The 19,827-nt window shown below is 38.0% G+C and overlaps 1 protein-coding gene across 3 annotated transcripts in view; it reads left to right on the top strand.

The window, feature by feature from the left end:
• The window catches only part of LOC125270795 (inactive dipeptidyl peptidase 10-like), a 72,290-nt gene extending 58,683 nt beyond the window's left edge, over positions 1–13,607 (top strand). For all 3 annotated transcript variants that reach the window (XM_048194753.1, XM_048194754.1, XM_048194755.1), the window contains exons 12-26: positions 2,144–2,182; positions 2,270–2,377; positions 2,473–2,564; positions 3,414–3,461; positions 4,699–4,820; positions 5,133–5,177; positions 5,266–5,364; positions 8,424–8,493; positions 9,502–9,696; positions 9,812–9,866; positions 9,955–10,054; positions 10,556–10,614; positions 10,685–10,757; positions 13,167–13,240; positions 13,338–13,607. In XM_048194753.1, coding sequence (XP_048050710.1) covers positions 2,144–2,182; positions 2,270–2,377; positions 2,473–2,564; positions 3,414–3,461; positions 4,699–4,820; positions 5,133–5,177; positions 5,266–5,364; positions 8,424–8,493; positions 9,502–9,696; positions 9,812–9,866; positions 9,955–10,054; positions 10,556–10,614; positions 10,685–10,757; positions 13,167–13,240; positions 13,338–13,475 — 1,317 coding nt within the window. In that variant the 3' untranslated portion in view covers positions 13,476–13,607. The remainder of the gene's footprint in view (positions 1–2,143; positions 2,183–2,269; positions 2,378–2,472; positions 2,565–3,413; positions 3,462–4,698; positions 4,821–5,132; positions 5,178–5,265; positions 5,365–8,423; positions 8,494–9,501; positions 9,697–9,811; positions 9,867–9,954; positions 10,055–10,555; positions 10,615–10,684; positions 10,758–13,166; positions 13,241–13,337) is intronic.
• The last annotated feature ends 6,220 nt before the right edge of the window (positions 13,608–19,827 follow it).

The following is a 19,827-nucleotide window of genomic DNA, read 5'->3' as shown; positions in this document are numbered from 1 at the left end:
GCACAAGCGCTCACAAGAACACACTCACATGCACAAGAGCTCACAAGAACACACTCACATGCACAAGCGCTCAAAAGAACACACTCACATGCACAAGTGCTCACAAGAACACACACACATGCACAAGAGCTCACAAGAACACACTCACATGCACAAGCGCTTACAAGAACACATGCACAAGCGCTCACAAGAACACACTCACATGCACAAGAGCTCACAAGAACACACTCACATGCACAAGCGCTCAAAGAACACACTCACATGCACAAGTGCTCACAAGAACACACACACATGCACAAGAGCTCACAAGAACACACTCACATGCACAAGCGCTCACAAGAACACACACATGCACAAGCGCTCACAAGAACACACACACATGCACAAGCGCTCACAAGAACACACTCACATGCACAAGCGCTCACAAGAACACACACACATGCACAAGCGCTCACAAGAACACACACACATGCACAAGCGCTAACAAGAACACACTCACATGCACAAGCGCTCACAAGAACACACACACATGCACAAGCGCTCACAAGAACACACACACATGCACAAGCGCTCACAAGAACACACACACATGCACAAGCGCTCACAAGAACACACTCAAATGCACAAGTGCACACAAGAGCACACTCACATGCACAAGCACTCACAAGAACACATGCACAAGCTTTCACAAGAACACACTCACATGCACAAGCGTTCACAAGAACACATGCACAAGCGCTCACAAGAACACACTCACATGCACAAGCGTTCACAAGAACACACTCACATGCACAAGCGCTCAAAAGAACACATGCACAAGCGCTCACAAGAACACACTCACATGCACAAGCGCTCAAAAGAACACATGCACAAGCGCTCACAAGAGCACACTCACATGCACAAGCGCTCACAAGAACACACTCACATGCACAAGCGCTCACAAGAACACACTCACATGCACAAGCGCTCACAAGAACACACACACATGCACAAGAGCTCACAAGTACACACACATGCACAAGCGCTCACAAGAACACACTCACATGCACAAGCGCTCACAAGAACACACTCACATGCACAAAACGCTCACAAGAACACACATGCACAAGCGCTCACAAGAACACACTCACATGCACAAGCGCTCACAAGAACACACTCACATGCACAAGCGCTCACAAGAACACACTCAAATGCACAAGTGCTCACAAGAGCACACTCACATGCACAAGCACTCACAAGAACACATGCACAAGCGCTCACAAGAGCACACTCACATGCACAAGCGCTCACAAGAGCACACTCACATGCACAAGAGCTCACAAGAACACACACATGCACAAGCGCTCACAAGAACACATGCACAAGCGCTCACAAGAACACACTCACATGCACAAGTGCTCACAAGAACACACTCACATGCACAAGTGCTCACAAGAACACACTCACATGCACAAGCGCTCACAAGAACACACTCACATGCACAAGTGCTCACAAGAACACACTCACATGCACAAACGCTCACAAGAACACACATGCACAAGCGCTCACAAGAACACACTCACATGCACAAGCGCTCACAAGAACACACACACATGCACAAGCGCTCACAAGAACATGCACAAGCGCTCACAAGAACACACTCACATGCACAAGGACTCACACATGCACAAGCATTTGCACAGCAGTGTTAATTTCGTTGCATTTTTTTCATGGACGAAAACGAGACTAAAATCTACTCTAATTTTCGTCAACGAATAAAAACGAGACGAAAATGATAGAGCTGGACAATTTGGGAAAATATCCAGTCAGGACTGCTGTAACATAAACATAAACAATTTGGGGAATATCAGATGCACCTATATTAGTGTATTGGATCTGTGTATTGTTAGAGAAATGATTACTTGATGCATTACAATTTAACTAAATTAGATTTTAGTCCACTAAAACTAGACTAAAACTAAAACAATTTCCAATGACTAAAATATGACTAAAACTAAATGGCATATTAGTCAAAAAAGACTATGATTAAAACTAAATCAAAATTTGCTGTCAGAATTAATACTGTCACTCACATACGCACTCACACGCTCAGACTAACACACACTCACACGCTGATGATAATGATGGTCATGTTTCTTTTCAGAGACATGAAGAAACATCAGAAGTTTGGCTCTCAAAGCAGGTGAATCTCCACTAGATGTTTGCATAATGATCTTCAGTCACATGAGTATAATGCATCTCGTGTTCAACGGCTGGTTCTCTGCTTCAGAACCAGGAACCATTCTTCTCACGAGACGCCAGCCGCTTCTTCCTGACGGTCCCGGTGAAGCAGGGAGGACGTGGAGACTTTCACCACATCGCCATGTTCACCTCTCAGGTACAGATACGCCAGGAGTGATGCCAATATGTGCAAATCTGTTTGTGCGATTGATAGCATCAGTCCAGTGTTGATGATGTCATGTGGTTATTTAGGGGCGGGCAGATCAGAATGAGGTGCGTCATCTAACGTCAGGTAACTGGGAGGTGACACAGATTCTGGCTTACGACGAGAGCGCACAGAGCATGTGAGTAAAACACGGCCGAGAACTCACTCTGACATACAAAACAGGATCTCTATGACTTGCATACTTGTGTAACATACATACTATATATACGATTTTCTGCATTTCCATTGGAGATAATGAAGCAACTGACAAACACACTGCAAAAATGATGTCCTTCCTCAATATTTTTGTCTTGTTTTCCAATACAGATATCTAAAAATTCTTATAATCAAAATTATACTTAAGACAAGAACTAATATCTACCAATGGGGTCAGAAAAATAATTTTGCTTTCCATTTGTTTTAAGCAAAACCTCACTTAATTTTGATACATGTTTTTCAGAAAACAAGACTCAATGTCCTTTGTCATTTTGCTTCTCAAGTAAATGAATCTTGATTTAAGAATGTTTAGATATTTGTACTGGAAAACAAAACAGAAATACTAATATATATATATATATATATATATATTATGTGTGTATATGTATGTGTGTGTGTGTGTTTGTTTGTTTGTTTGTAAGACAAAAAAACTAAGAAATACTATTTTTTTTTTATATACATATTAGTATTTACATTGCAAAATTGTCTACCAATGAGGTCAGAAAAATAATCTTAATTAAAAAAGAAACAAACACCCCCCCACACAAAAAAAAAAACAAGCTGTAATATGCCATTTTATTTAATTCATTTAATCTAATGCCATTTTACTCATCTAGTAAATGCATGTTGATTTAAGAATTTTTAAATATTTGGACTGGAGACGAGACAAAAATACTTTTGAAAAATACTAATTTTTTTTTTTTTGCTGTGTGTAACACACATGATCACAGTGTTTTAAAAACACTATAAATCAATGTCTGTTCTAATGCAGATATTTCCTGAGCACCGAGGGCTCCCCGACACACCGGCATCTCTTCAGGTGAGATTCGTGTCCGTTCATGTTTGTTTGTCAATAGAAGCGTGTGTTCAGATGAGCGTAGAGAGGCCTCTGATTAAGGTTATTATTGTTAACGAAAGCTGCCGTGAAAATTTCAGAGAATCATAGATGCAAACTCCTCACCTTTCAGTGACAACTCTCCTTTTTGAGATCAAAACAGGTCACCGATTTGCATGAGATCAATGAGTGCTTGTGAACTTACAGGGTAAATAAAGAACTGGTTGTTTCAGAAAGTACTGTACAGTGCTTCCTTTACTCTTTGTCTATGTCTATAAAGGGTAATATTTGTATGTGAGATCTGAGGTATGGGAACGGTGAAGAGAGAGAGGGCAAACAGTTTGCAATTCAGCTTAGTATTGCCATCTAATCAGCCAATATTGTCTTAAATAACATGCCACGCATTGTTCTCACCTTTTTTCCCCTTGCCTGTTTGCATCCCTGGAGAATAAAACGTATGTTCTCGTACATGGTTCGACTGAAAACAGAGGTTGAAAGGAGTGGATCCATCAATGTTGCTGAATCATAAATGACCAGTAGATGGCAGAGTAATGTCACATGTATTTGAACTCAGAGCAGCAGCAGGCCACTAATGGAGAAAATAATCTGTAGGAAATGACAGAGCTCAGTTTGGGATTTTTTTTTATGATTCTGCTTCTGATAAAAGCAAATGCATGATAATCAGCAGCGATGGAAACATTTGTGGTGCTTTAATAAAGGTTAAGAGTCCAACCGATTTGAAAGTGCATTGAAGCAAATGCATCTTTTACTAATTCTGTCTGCTGACCTGGTTATGATGCAGAAGTATTACTTCTGATAATAATATATATGCAAAGTGAAATCTTTTAAATATGTGTGACGAGTAAAAACAAGCTGTAAAGCTGTTTTTTGTAAGGTTGTAATATATTGGAAGTATGATTAATAGTATTTTTGTGCTGTAATAAATGGCAAAACATTTTTGTAGCTTGTTAGATACTCGTCTTTTGATCATTTACTCCACCTTAGTCAAATACACATTTACAAATATCAAAGTTTTTACCATGATATTAAAAATTAAAACAATACTAAAACTAAATACTAACTAAAGGTAATGATTTTTGAAAGATAAAAATTAAATCAAAACTATTTATGCCCCCATTAAAACTAACTGAAATTAAAAAGCAAAATGAAAACTAGTAACATTTTAAAACTATAATAATAACCCGGCCTCTTTTGTGCTCAGTGTGTCCACAGTGGGCTTGTTTTCACGCCGATGTCTGACCTGTGAGCTGAGTAAAGCTCACTGCTCGTTCTTCAGTGCCATTTTTAGCCCCACCAACCAACACGTCCTTCTGCACTGCAAAGGTACGAAGACCACGAATTTATACTTTACTCTCACGTAACAGTACACAGTCCTGATGAGTGAACTTTCACCCCTCTGTGAACATAAGCACAGCTGCAGACTGCAAAAAAATTATGTTCTTCCTCAGTATTTTTGTCTTGTTTCCAGCACAAATATCTAAACATTCTTAAATCAAGATACATTTACTGAAGAAGCAAAATGACTGAAGTCTTGTTTTCTGAAATATGCATCAAAAATAAGTGATTAAATGTTTAAAACAAGAAAAAATATCTGCCAGAGGGGTCAGAAAAGTCTTAACTTTGGTCTTCCTGCAGGTCCGGGAGCACCGACTGTGATCATACACACTCTGAACACTGCCAGTGAGTTTTCACGTATTCATTTATCCATCTGGTTCTGCTTTAATAACTCTGTGTTGATTCACGTCTTGTGCTGTTGATCTCTTGTCAGATTATTACATCCTGGAGAATAACTCTGCGCTCAAAGCTGCTCTCGGATACAAACGAATCCAGCTGCTGGAGTACAAAAGCATCCAGACCGACCACTTCGGTAACGTACCGCTCAGCTTTACCTGATAAACACACAGAGCAGCTTCAGCACACAGTGTGAAAGAATAATGTGTTGGTTTGGTATTGCCAGAGTTCAATATCTTGCTAGATACAGTAGTGGCCAAAAGTGATGTCTGGAGGGGATGTTTGTTTTTAATGACCCTACAAGTTCGATTAAACCATCAAAATATGAGGAAAATATTGAACAAAACAGTAAACTTGGTTAAGGTATTTTTATATAAAAAAAAATATTTGGCAAAAAAAGACAAACTACAGATACAGGTTTTATTTTGCTATGCAAAAATGCATTGAAAAATAAAAAGCTGACAGGAAAAAGCATACATTGACTACAACATAATCCGATATCAATATTTCATTGGCAGGATTGGGGAGTAACGGAATACATGTAACGGCGTTACGTAATCAGGATACAAAAGTCCAGTAATTGTAATTTGTTACAGTTTACGTCAAAAAACGTAAGTACTATCAGGATTACAATTGTTTCATTTAAAACTAAATAAAATATTTCCTGGTTCTGTTGCCAGTGATGACTCATGTGAGCCACCCGCTGGTGCATGCGCAAATAACACCCGTCTGCAATCTCCTCAGAGCAGATTGAATCACTGCTGCTAGTTGAAACGATGCTGCCCGCGGGGAAAAACGCTTTCAATTCATGGAAATTTCGCTGCTGTTTTGTTTTCAAAGAAGAAAATGCAAACAACATGGTTGTACAGTGCAAACTCTGCCTTCCAGCTACGAAAACACTTTCTTTATCAAAGGACTAAAAAATAATCTGTAATACCATACTGTAGCCACTAGATGTCATATAGCCCTTTACATATATATATATATATATATATATATATATATATATATATATATATATATATATTCGGGGCTGTGTATTCCCAAGTTGTCGAAATGAGACATGATTGCTTAGTTTTAATGTTTTAAAAGTAACCAAAATGCTAAACATTAAAATTAAAGGTCCCGTTCTTCGTGATCCCATGTTTCAAACTTTAGTTAGTGTGTAATGTTGTTGTTAGAGTATAAATAAAATCTGTAAAATTTTAAAGCTCAAAGTTCAATGCCAAGCGAGATATTTTATTTAACAGAAGTCGCCTACATCGAACGGCCAGTTTGGACTACATCCCTCTACTTCCTTCTTTAATGACGTCACTAAAACAGTTTTTTGACTAACCTCCGCCCACAGGAATACACAAGAGTTGCGTTTGTAGAGTGTGTTTGTCGCCATGTCGTCGAAACGCTGTTATTTTCATCCCGCAGTCCAATCACCGGGTCTGATTCCGGCTCAAATTGATAGGGTAAAATTAAAGACATGTTTACAATAACACTGAGCGCGTGCATCTCCACGTTATGGTAAGAGGCGTGACCTTTCCGGGCAAGATGCGCTAAACTGCTGTCGAACCACAACACAGGAACCGCTGGCACAATCAGAACTCGTTACGTATTTCTGAAGGAGGGACTTCATAGAACAAGGAAGTCATCAGCCCGTTTTTATGACAGTGGAAACAGCGGTATACAGATAAGTAAATTATGTGAAAAATACTGGTTTTTTTTACACGCGAAACATGAACACATGTTATATTGCACACTATAAACACAATCAAAGCTTCAAAAAACCACGAAAAACGGGACCTTTAAAGCAGAACAAACATAAACAGAGATGTTTGATCAGAGCTTGTTAAGTTTGTTTATGATCTGATGTCACTTTTATATTTTTAAGCTCTAAACAACAACAACGATAATATTGCAATAGATAATTTATCAGATTTGGCAAATATTTTATTGTTGAGACCCATTTAAATGTATGGAACCTCTAACATTTAAAAACTTGCAGAAATTGAGAAGAAATAATTAAAATGAAACTTAAAAATGCAATTTATTTATAGTAAAGTTGATCCCCCCCAAATTTCTTTCGTTCTTTCTTTCTATATGTGACCTTGAAGTAATCCAAAAGTAATTACATTACTTTCATATTGTGGTACTTGGTTTATGTTACTGAATCATTTTTTTATGAAGTATTTTGTAACTGTAACGGAACACATTTTTAAAGTAACGCTCCCAAGCCTGTTCACTGGTTCTCTCTTGTCTTTGAATGTGTTCAGAATTTCTTTGTACGAAAAACTGTATCTGCTTAAAGGCACAATATTTACGATTTTTGGATTAAAATATCCAAAAATCACTAGAAACAGTGTTATATATTTTGTTGACATTATCCCAAATGTTTCCAAGAATGTTTTAATCCAGAGAAATTCGTGTGTCGCCTATCAATGGCGTCATATCCGCGTTACCCTCGATTTCTCCTTTTATTTTCTAGACACCATGGAAACACCAAAAATGCTTTAATATATTATGTGTTTTATTAGACAAGGGAACAACAGTTTGGATACATTCATCAACAGAAAACTAATCATGTTATATAGCTCAACACAGTAATACTTATTGTTTAAATTTCGTTTTTTTTTTGCAACAAGTGTCTCATAGCAAGCGCCCAGCGAACGCTCTATAACGTTATAACATCTTTCAACACTCAAATGTGTCTAATATGATAAACAGCGCTGCGTTACCCTACATACGCTTGACCAGAAGAAGCAGAAGCAGCGACAGCGGCATAATAAAAGCCCCACTGCTCTTGAGCCATGTGTCGCGCTCGTCTCTCATTAGCAATCGCTCCAGCGGCTTTCAGTCACACGCTGCTTCATACTACTGTAATGTTAATACATTTTTAATGCATTAGCTCATCCATTAATATGATTTCTGCCTGAATCCCATCGGATTCTTTTCCAACGGCTGTAGATGTGAAGACAACACCTCCCATGTTTCCACAAAATCAAGACGTCATCAAGCTATGCCTTTGTTTTGAATAAACGACCTCTAGTGGTGAAAACTTACATATTATGCCTTTAATCTGGCATGTTTCATTGCATTAACATAAATAAAACAATCGATTCCAAGCACACACTTCACTTTTGGCCACTGCCGAACTTGATAGATCGTCATACGCAGCACTGAACTGTTTCTTGTGTGTTTTTGCAGAGTTGCCGCTGAAGATCGCCTTTCCACCCGATTTCTCTGAGTCCCGCACTTACGCCCTTCTGCTGATCATGTAAGCAGATTTGTGTTCAAATCTGTCCTAATTGACCCTTCACAAAGACCCGCCCCCCTTAGTTACTGTTGCTTTGTCCGACAAGCCGTGGCGCTGTCACGCCACACAGAGTGAAAAACACATTGCGGAGCAAAGAGGACACTGACAACACGTCGACAGACAAGACAGAGCAGGTTACTTATGGTATTAAACAAAGTCCCAGCTTTCAAATTGTGTTTTTCGAACAATAAAAACCATTTTGTGGCTCTTTAATGTGTCGTGACAGATCGCTGTAGCGCCTCAGCTCAAGCGGCTCGTGAACCGATCATCTCTTCCTACTAGTTCATTTAGAGCATCAAATAAACATGAATGAACATCAGAAGGAATGTTGTTTCACATGCAGAAAGACGTCAATACACACCATTTTTCAATTTCAAGTCCGCTGAGGTTAATTTTCTAACTCCTGACTGCTTTGTCGGACAAAATGGCAGATTCGGCGTTATGATTGGTTAGATCGCTTGTCAATCAAACTCCTGGTGAAGGGTCAATTAAAAGAAAACAAGCTGACAAAAAGATTGCATCCAATATTTGGTGATAAGGTAGCATAACGAGAGATTTATAAGCAATTTTTTGCAGACCGGTCATTTTTGACCTGGAACACCATGAGTGTTATAGGGTTTTCAACAAAGCACAAGGGTTAAAGATAGTTACAATGGATCTGGCGTATAAAGTAGAGGCATATGTTACAATTAGTTCTGCTGTTCCCCTGGGTTTATGGAGGTGTTTGAAGTGAGTAGTTGTGTCACTACCTTTACTAGTCTCCTAAAACCCTTGTGATGTGAAGTTCAAGCAGCTCTGAGGTGAAATAAACAACTTTTTGTGAGTAGAAAGGGTGCCATTCACATTTCTCAGCTGTGAAAACATTATATTCCATTGAATTTCAAAGGCGCTGTAAACACACATGACCAGAAGCAGGAGAGGCACGTGATTTCAGATTGAAATGCATCATGTTTTTTATTTGTGCATCAGTGATGCTGCCCCCGGTGGTCAGCAGGTGAATGAGCAGTACGCAGTGGACTGGGACTCTGTGCTGGTCAGTTCGGACAATGTCATCGTAGCTCGTCTGGATGGCAGGGGAAGCGGTTTCCAGGGTCAGAAGGTGTTACAGGACGTGCACAAGCGCCTGGGAGCCGTGGAACTGCAGGATCAGCTGGCCGCTGTTGAGTAAGAACGTTTACCTGCAAAAAATGACATTTCTGTCCTCATTTACTCTCCCTCATGCTCTGTTTATGCACACACTGCTGTGAAACATGCTAACGAAATCATGCTGTTGTTCCAGGTACCTGCTGAAATCTCCATACATCGATCGAACCAGAATCGGTGTGTTTGGTCGGGTAAGTCACGGTTTAAGTATTGCACACAGCTGCTGTAATGATAGAAACACTGTTCCTTCATCACACTTCTACATTCGTCTTTTTGCAGGATTATGGAGGATATATCGCACTTCTTCTGATTAAATCCACCGAGAACTTGTTTAAATGTGCAGCGGCCATGTCGCCGGTGACAGATTGGAATTTGTACGGTAAGTTATAGTGATGTGAATGTGCTTTTTTACTTTTTTTAGTGTGTAATGTTGCTGTTTTGAGCATGAAAAAGCTCTCCAAACCACAAAGAGATATTCTCTATATCAGTGTCAGTGTTTCTGAACTCTCTGAAACGCCTCCATTGTAGTCTTGAGTTTTCTTCCAGAAACGAACACGTCACAGTATTCCTCATTTAAATAATTCATATGCAGAATAAAGGGGCGGGGCCTGGTTGAGTTAGTTAGTAGTGTGTTGAAACTGGCGGTTATGGTAAGGGGCGGGGCATTCCCCAAACAAGCTCGAAGCGCTTGACCAATCACAACAAACTGCTCCAGTCGACCAATCAGAGCACACTGTGCTTTTCAGAAGGAGGGGCTTCATAGAGACAGGAACTAAACAAAAAATCCTCAGAGAACATTATAAAATTTAAAAGGAGTTTCAGACCAGAGATCATCATTGTTTTCTGTTCTGTGAGTGAAACTGATCTCTCTCTCTCTTAGCCTCGGCCTTTTCTGAACGCTATCTGGGATTTCCTCTTCAGGACGACAGCAGATATCAGGTAAGTGCTGGTTAGATGTTGGTGAACTCAGACTCTGCTTGAATGTAGTGACGGACTGTTTGTTTTCTAGTTCTCCAGTGTGCTGCAGAATCCACAGGGTTTCAGAGACCAAACGCTCATGCTGCTGCACGCGACTGCAGACGGTCAGTGTGTGTTACAGTTTCCGATGTACACTATTCGCACAATGTGCATGACGTACAATACGTAATACAATGCAATTCACATGCATGCTCTATAAATAAATTAATAAACACTGGTCTGAATGATTCCATACAGATATTCACTTTGTACAGTAGTGGCCAAAAGTGATGTCTGGAGGGGATTTTTGTTTTTAATAACCTTACAAGTTCAAAATAACAGGATTTTTTTATTTATTTATTTTTTTGCCAAAAATGATGTTGGCACAATTTGGAATGTTTCATTGCATTATCACAAATAAAATAATCGACTCCAAGCACAACTGCTTTTTATGGAAGTTTGTTTCCGCCACTGTATAAAAAGGGTAATTGCGGCTTTTTATCTCACAATTCTAACTTTTTTTTAATTTCATTGCGTGATATAAACTCTCAATTGCGAGTTATAAATATATATAATATTTTTCTCACAGTTGCAAGTTTATATCTCGCAGTTCTGAGAAAATTCAGAATAGCTAGATAAAAACTTACAATTCTGACTTTATTTCTCACAAGAGTTAATATTTCGCAATTCTAACATTATGACTCGCAATTCTAAAAAAAGTCAGAATTATGAAATATAAACTCGCAATTGCAAAAAAAAAGTCTGAATTGCGAAATATAAACTCGCAATTTCAAAAAAAGTCTGAATTGCGAAATATAAACTCGCAATTGATGTTATAAAGTCAGAATTGCGAAATATAAACTTGCAATTGATGTTAAAAAGTCTGAATTGCGAAATATAAACTCGCAATTGATGTTATAAACTCAGAATTGCAAAATATAAACTCGCAATTGATGTTATAAACTCAGAATTGTGAAATATAAACTCCCAATTGATGTTATAAGAAGGAATTGCGAAATATAAACTCGCAATTGATGTTATAAAGTCCGAATTGCGGAATATAAACTCGCAATTGATGTTATAAAGTCAGAATTGCGGAATATAAACTCGCAATTGATGTTATAAAGTCAGAATTGCGAAATATAAACTCGCAATTGATGTTATAAAGTCAGAATTGCGAAATATAAACTCGCAATTGATGTTATAAACTCAGAATTGCAAAATATAAACTCGCAATTGATGTTAAAAGAAGGAATTGCGAAATATAAACTCGCAATTGATGTTATAAAGTCAGAATTGCGAAATACAAACTCGCAATTGATGTTAAAAAGTCCGAATTGCGAAATATAAACTCCCAATTGATGTTAGAAAGTCAGAATTGAGAAATATAAACTCCCAATTGATGTTATAAGAAGGAATTGCAAAATATAAACTCGCAATTGATGTTAGAATGTCAGAATTGAGAAATATAAACTCCCAATTGATGTTATAAGAAGAAATTGCGAAATATAAACTCGCAATTGATGTTAAAAAGTCCGAATTGCGAAATATAAACTCGCAATTGATGTTATAAACTCAGAATTGCAAAATATAAACTCGCAATTGATGTTATAAAGTCAGAATTGAGAAATATAAACTCGCAATTGATGTTATAAGAAGGAATTGCGAAATATAAACTCGCAATTGATGTTATAAGAAGGAATTGCAAAATATAAACTCGCAATTGATGTTATAAAGTCAGAATTGCGAAATATTAACTCGCAATTGATGTTATAAAGTCAGAATTGCGAAATATAAACTCGCAATTGATGTTATAAAGTCCGAACTGCAAAATATTAACTCGCAATTGATGTTATAAAGTCAGAATTGCAAAATATAAACTCGCAATTTATGTTATAAGAAGGAATTGCAAATTGTAAACTCTCATTTGATGTTATAAAGTCCGAATTGTGAAATATAAACTCGCAATTGATGTTATAAATTCAGAATTGCGAAATATAAACTCGCAATTGCGAGAAAAAAAGTCGGAATTACGAATCTAGAATTGTGAATATAAGAATTAGAAGAATAGAATTGTGGGATATAAGCTCGCAATTGCGAGTTATAGTGTGAGAATAGCGGAATATTAACTCATAATTCGAACTTTTTTCTCCTAATTCTGAATTCTTTTCTCAGAATTGTGAGATTTAAACTCACAATTCCATCACATAAAGTCAGAATTGCAAGGTATATATTCACAGTTCTGAGAAAAAAGTTATATATATATTTATACCTTGCAATTCAGACTATATAACATTCAATTGCAATTATCACGCAATTCTGAGAAAAAAAGTTATCTTTTAAATTGTTTTATTCTGTGGTGGAAACAAGCTTTCATAGCTTACAACATCTTTAACAACTTTTGATTACTATTTGCATAAAAGGCGAAGATCTAAATCTTATATTCCACTATTATATTCGTGATCATAGCATATCATTTGATTGCATTATTCTGCCATTGCCATTCTTGAAAATTATGTTTGTTTTTCCTCCAGCGAACATTCATTTCCAGCACACGGCCGAGCTCATTAAGAACCTGGTGAAGGTGGGAGCGAATTACACGCTGCAGGTACTGAAAACCATGTGACTGGCGTTGTGTTTTCCAACATCGTGTCGATTGATTGTCATCTAGATTCTTGATCGTTTTCTGGATGTTTCTTCTTCAGATTTATCCAGATGAAGGTCATTTTCTGTCGAAGAGCAGCGGGCGACATATGGCCGCGACACTGAGCAGCTACTTCAGATCCTGCCTGCAGGAGGAAGGGCTTCCCATCAGTGAGGAGGAGGAGGAAGAGGAAGAATAGAGCGAAGACGACACGCAGCACACAAACACACATGCAGCACACACCACAATACACACACGGGACAGTGAAACACACTGGACGTTGAGACAAACATCCAGAGCAGAACGCTCAAATAAACAGCGAGAGCCGGGAGTGTGTGTGTGTGTGTGTGTGTGTTTGAACATGTATATATGCATGTGTGTAACCGTTTGGATGATGTATGTATTAGAGCCGTGTGTGTGTGTGTATATGAGAGAGAGAGAGAAAGAGTTTCTATGTACCTGGCCTATGGATCATTATCACTGGAAATGGATTAGAAAGTTTCACATATCATGAATCACTATGATCTCCGATTGGCTGATGCATTGGCCAATCACAGCACAGACTGTCCAGGTGGGACGGCTCAAGTCAGCCATTGCATGGTTCTTTTGCTTTGCTTCACTTCTTTTGCCACTTTTCTGTCAGTATGTTTTCACCTTCCGGAGGAGCTGCATTCGATTCTGTTTATCACAAGCACTTGCTGGGAAGAACTGTAAATCCATCCGTCAAAAGCTTGAGGATCTGCGTGAAGGTCAGCACAAGTGTATAACACTCTCTGTATGTGCATTCTGGGATGGATGCAGCTGTGTGTTGTACAGAAAAGGGCGTTCAAATGTATTTTTGACATGCATCAGATGGCAGAACGGACTGTCTTGGATCAGATTATTTGTCTCTGGAGGGCTTTTGTATCGCTGATTGTTTAGTTTTACTGTCGGTGGTGGTGGGGAGGGGGGTGAGGGGTCGGGTTGATTGTTATTGTTCTCTAGTTATGACAGTCAAGTCTATAAATAAACAACTAGTCCAAATCCAACATTATTCAATGTACTATAATTTACCATCAGAGTCTCTGGTTCAGCTGATCAACCTACAGGAACGTGAAGAAATGTCATAATGCCAACAGTACAATTATGAGAAAATGGGCTGGAATTAATTAATTCCACATCCAGTAATGGGCAAAATGTTATGTTTGGAGGTGATATTTGTTTTTAATGACCCTACAATTTCAATTAAACCATCAAAATATCAGAAAAATATTTGGGTTTTTTTATATTTTAAAGGTGATTATCTTTTTGTTACACTGGTTGAAAGTCTCCTCAAATCCTGATAGCAATCACTATGTTAAACAGTCTTAATGTATTTTTACAAATATGCATATTGTCTGTAGAAAGCGGAAGACCATAAAATGTTCATCCAATCGTTATATTTGGTCCGAATGATATAATACGATACCTGCCTGTCAGTGTATGATTTTACATACCTATTTTCACGCAGACATCATAATGTAAGTACGTTTCATGCTATGCAGTTTGTCAAAGACTTTATATTAGAAAGACCGTGCACTCGTATTATTATGAAAGTGCAATGCGCAAAATGGCGCAATAAGTCCCGCCTTCTAAATAGTTATAGAGGGTATGCATCGACGTCACTTTCCCGCCGAAAACGCGCTCCCTCAGCTGGACTGAGTGGCAAAAGAACCTGCTGCGTAACTGGATTAATAGGAGAAACGGCGAAAACGCGAGTAAAACTAACGAATTACCCTAAAGGTTGGACTCGAAAGTGTTTCTTACAACTTGTCAAATAAACCTAATCCATGGATATTGACATGCAGCCAGGAGTCGTGTTTCCTGACATTTATATGTGCCTGATTTGAAAAAAAAAAATATTTCAAACTACATAGCCTAATAAAAACACAAAAATACATAAAGCAAATCTGGCTGTGAATATTTTATATAACTACATTATCGGTAGGTTTAAATCTGCTTAATCACTGATATCAATGTTATATCGTCATATTGTCCAGCCCTAAAACATATATAGTTTTATAGTATAGTTTTTGACAGTGTTGTTTATTTAAAAACACCCAATTATGCATAATATAAGATGGAAAATATTTAATTGATGAGTCGTCAACATAATATATATCAATACAATATATAAGGTATGATTTTACCTCAAAATCCAATAATTCGACACAAAATGATAACTGCAAATCCATGTTCCTTTGTCCAGCTGTTTCTGTGACTTGCAGTGATCCATTTGCTTCTTTTTCTGTTGCTTTCTCTAGTTTTTAAATATATACCTCAGGGTTTGTGTCAAATCTATTTGTACAGTCAGCCGCAAAGCTCTTTCCCGTTTTGAATGTGTTTTGTGTGTTTTTCGCGACATTTACGCTGAAAACCAATGCTGCTGCTCAGTCTTTTGCCACTCAGCGTGCGTAACCGCAGTCCTAACGGTCGACGGTGACGTCACGTGCATACCCTCTATATCATTTCACTGCGGCGGCAGTTAGAAACTCCGGTTCCTATAGGTTCCGCGCGTTTTTTGCTGTTTTTTGTCAAGTGTTTAGAATCAAAATTTATGAGACAGTTGTTGTCAGATTTCATTGGTGATTTCAAATATGAAATGTAATCGTAAGCTTGGTGAACAGCTTTGGAGAATTTAATGTTTCCCCAGTCAAAGAGATATGAGCTGCACTTGCATCCCCGAGAAACGTTTCAAAGATGGCCGCCGATTGAAATGGACTTTGAGTTTACAGACAAACCTCGGTCAGGAGCACCACAAACTAATAGCAGCGACCTTTTACAGTTGCTACCGAATCAAAACAATGAGCTTATGCTGTGTTCATGCCATAACTACCGCGATTAAGAGATGGCAACCCGTGACATTCAAACTGGAGCTGTTCACGTCCTCAGAATCGGAATTATGTGCATGTCAAGAGTATCAACACCGAAATGAATCTGCAGCAGTCAGGTACAAGCTCTCTAAAGTTGTTTACCTTTATTATTATTGTAATGTTATGTGCTTTGAGACATGATGTAGCATCTCTTGTGACACTTTGCCAAGAAGATGGGGATGTTATGAATTGAAAGCTAGCTCCTATTACACCTTAAAATTTGATGGAAGAACAAAACACTAAACTTGGTTAAAGTATTTATCTGAGAAAATTATTTGGCAAAAAAGGCCTTTTAGTCTACAAAAAGCTCACAGGAAAGCAAACATTGACTAAACATAATCGGTTATGAATATTCATTTATGAATTCATCTGTTCATGATTTCTTTGTATGACAGCCTGGATAAAAATTATGTCGGCACAATTTGTTATGTTTCATTGCATTATCACAAATAAAACAATCAACTATGCAATATGCTTAGAAAATCTTTAACAAATTTTGAATAATAATATCTGAATAAAGGGTGAAGATGTCAATTTTCCTAGGCTGTACATCACTTTTGGCCACAAAAAAGGTGATATGATCTTCTGTATATGATCTTCGGATGTTTTTAACATAGTTCACAGGATATTGTTGGATCAGGAACCCAGTCCTGCATCACCAGCTCCAAGTGTCAGATGTCTGTCCCTTACCAGCAGACACAGTTAAAGATAGTGCTATTGAGCGTCACTGAAATTTGTAGATTAATTTTGCTCGCCAAGTAGTTTATTTCATATGACAAGATCGCTGAATTTACATATGATGATGAATTTCCATTTGGAGCCAGTGGCTGTGGGAATCAAAGTTTACAAATGGTAAATGAAGTATAGGTCTACTTGTATTTATGATGTAATCAATTTCAACTTTTTGTAAATAATATTTTTAAATATGCACATATTTGCACATATACTCTTATTCGTAGCCTATGTCTAATATGTTGAAAATGCAAACCTTGCATCATGTCTCGACACATTCAGTAATGAATTGAATGAATCATGTAAATGATAGCATATATTCAATTCAAAATGGCTAAATTTCAAGTTGAGTAGATCATGTGATGTCAGAGAATGTGTTAATGCGGATATAACAATGGCTATGATTCACTGTGGCATTAGGATTTTTTTCTGCATTATTTTTGTTTAATAATTACTATTTTATTTAAACAATGATTATTATAAATGTTCCTATATATCATAATGAATTTATACAATCATTCTTCATTCTTTCAAGTTATAGTTCAGTGGCATCCAACTGCAGATCGAGAGAAGAAGGGATGGTCATTTGCAGTGCTTTTTGGGTTTCTAAAAACAAATGAATGACCAGCAGATCTGGACCACCGCAATGTGACATGTCAGCCTAGAACTATACTTTATCTGAGCCACATAACAAATCTATTATATATAATGTATCTATTATACACTATATTGCTAAAAGTTTTGGGACGCCTGCCTTTACGTGCACATGAACTTTAATGACATCCCATTCTTAATCTGTAGGGTTTAATATGGAGTTGACCCAGCCTTTGCAGCTATAACAGCTTCAACTCTTCTGGGAAGGCTTTCTGCAAGGTTTAGGAGTGTGTTTATAGGAATTTTTAACCATTCTTCTAGAAGCTCATTTGTGAGGTCAGGCAGTGATGTTGGTGAGAAGGCCTGGCTCACAGTCTCCGCTCTAATTCATCCCAAAGGTGTTCTATTGGGTTGAGGTCAGGACTCTGTGCAGGCCAGTCAAGTTCCTCCACACCAAACTCGCTCATCCATGTCTTTATGAACATTGCTTTGTGCACTGGTCACCATCCCCAAACTGTTCCCTCAAAGTTGGGAGCATGAAATTGTTCAAAATGTCTTGATGAAGCATTAAGAGTTCCTTTCACTGGAACTAAGGGTTCAAGCCCAACCCCTGAAAAACAACCCCACACCATAATCCCCCCTCCACCAAACTTTACACTTGGCACAATGCAGTCAGGCAAGTACCGTTCTCCTGGCAACCGCCAAACCCAGACTCATCCATCGGATTGCTAGACAGAGAAGTGTGATTCGTCACTCCAGAGAACACGTCTCCACTGCTCTAGAGTCCAGTGGCGGTGTGCTTTACACCACTGCATCCGACACTTTGCATTGCACTTGGTGATGTAAGGCTTGGATGTAGCTGCTCGGCCTTGGAAACCCATTCCATGAAGCTCTCTACACACTGTTCTTGAGCTAATCTGAAGGCCACATGAAGTCTGGAGGTCTGTAGCTATTGACTCTGCAGAAAGTTGGCGACTTCTGCGCACTGTGCGCCTCAGCATGTGCTGACCCCGCTCTGTGATTTTACGTGGCCTACCACTTCATGGCTGAGTTACTGTTGTTCCCAATTGCTTCTACTTTGTTATGATACCACTAACAGTTGATCGTGGAATATTTAGTAGTGAGGAAATTTCACGAATGGACTTATTGCACAGGTAGCAACCTATCACGGTACCATGCTTGAATTCACTGAGCTCCTAAGAGCGACCCATTCTTTCACAAATGTTTGTAGAAGCAGTCTGCATGCCTAGGTGCTTGATTTTATACACCTGTGGCCATGGAAGTGATTGGAACACCTGAATTCAATGATTTGGAGGGGTGTCCCAATACTTTTGGCAATATAGTGTATATACCAATTGACTCTATTTCATATATCATATATCTCCAAAAGTTCTTATTGAGAATTCACAGAGGTTTAGATGTTTTATCGAGTTTCGTTTAATGTCGCTATCATGGTGATCAGTGTTTGCTTCAGTTAGGATCTCTAAAACCTTGACTTTTTACGTTAGTTTTTCTTGGTTGCTACAACTGTGTTTATAAGGCACATTTGTCATGGCAAGAAAAACAAAGAGAAAATCTGATCAGGTGTTGATGGTTATCTATTGATGATGACATTATCATGATGTAGTGGTCTAACTAACTCTGTGTTCCCAACCCTGCTCCTGGAAGCACACCAACACTGCACCTTTTGGATATCTTCCTTATCTGACCCATATTTCTGGTCTTGGAGTCTCTACCAGCGAGCTGATGAGTTGAGTCAGGTGTGTTTGATTAGTAAGAGTTTGAAAAATGTGTAATGTTGGTGTTCCTCCAGGAACAGGATTGGGAAGCACTGGTCTACCCAACTCATCTCATTCAAAGTCTGTATCTCTGATAAAATGGTTGATGTTTTTTATGGTATTGTTTATAGTGATTTTTATCTGTGATTTTTTTTTTATTTAAACATAGAGAAAGATAATATTTTCCATTCTTTGTTATCAACAACATGAAATGCATTAAACATTACATTATGCCAGAGTTAATTAATGAGAAATCTGCAGGGGGGTTGTGAGTTGATGAAAAGCTAATGATTAATTAAATCATAAAAATGTAAAATTAAAATGAATAGATTATTTGAAAATGAAAATAAAAAGATTGGACACTAAAAAAAATGTATATTTTATTTGTTTACTTGCATGTCAATGTGACAATTATCAAACATCAGAGGACTGAGAACATGCAAATGCTATTAAATTATTGAAAAGTAAATATTTTAGATCAAAGAAGTTTGTCTGAAAAACGTTTGGGAATCCCTGCATTACATGAACAAATAATAATAAACATGAAAACAGCAAT

The sequence above is a fragment of the Megalobrama amblycephala genome, linkage group LG6, assembly GCF_018812025.1.
Source record: "Megalobrama amblycephala isolate DHTTF-2021 linkage group LG6, ASM1881202v1, whole genome shotgun sequence".
In the NCBI taxonomy this organism is placed as follows: domain Eukaryota; kingdom Metazoa; phylum Chordata; class Actinopteri; order Cypriniformes; family Xenocyprididae; genus Megalobrama; species Megalobrama amblycephala.
The sequence above is the reverse complement of the archived record's forward strand: the minus strand, read 5'-3'. Positions and strand labels throughout refer to the sequence as shown.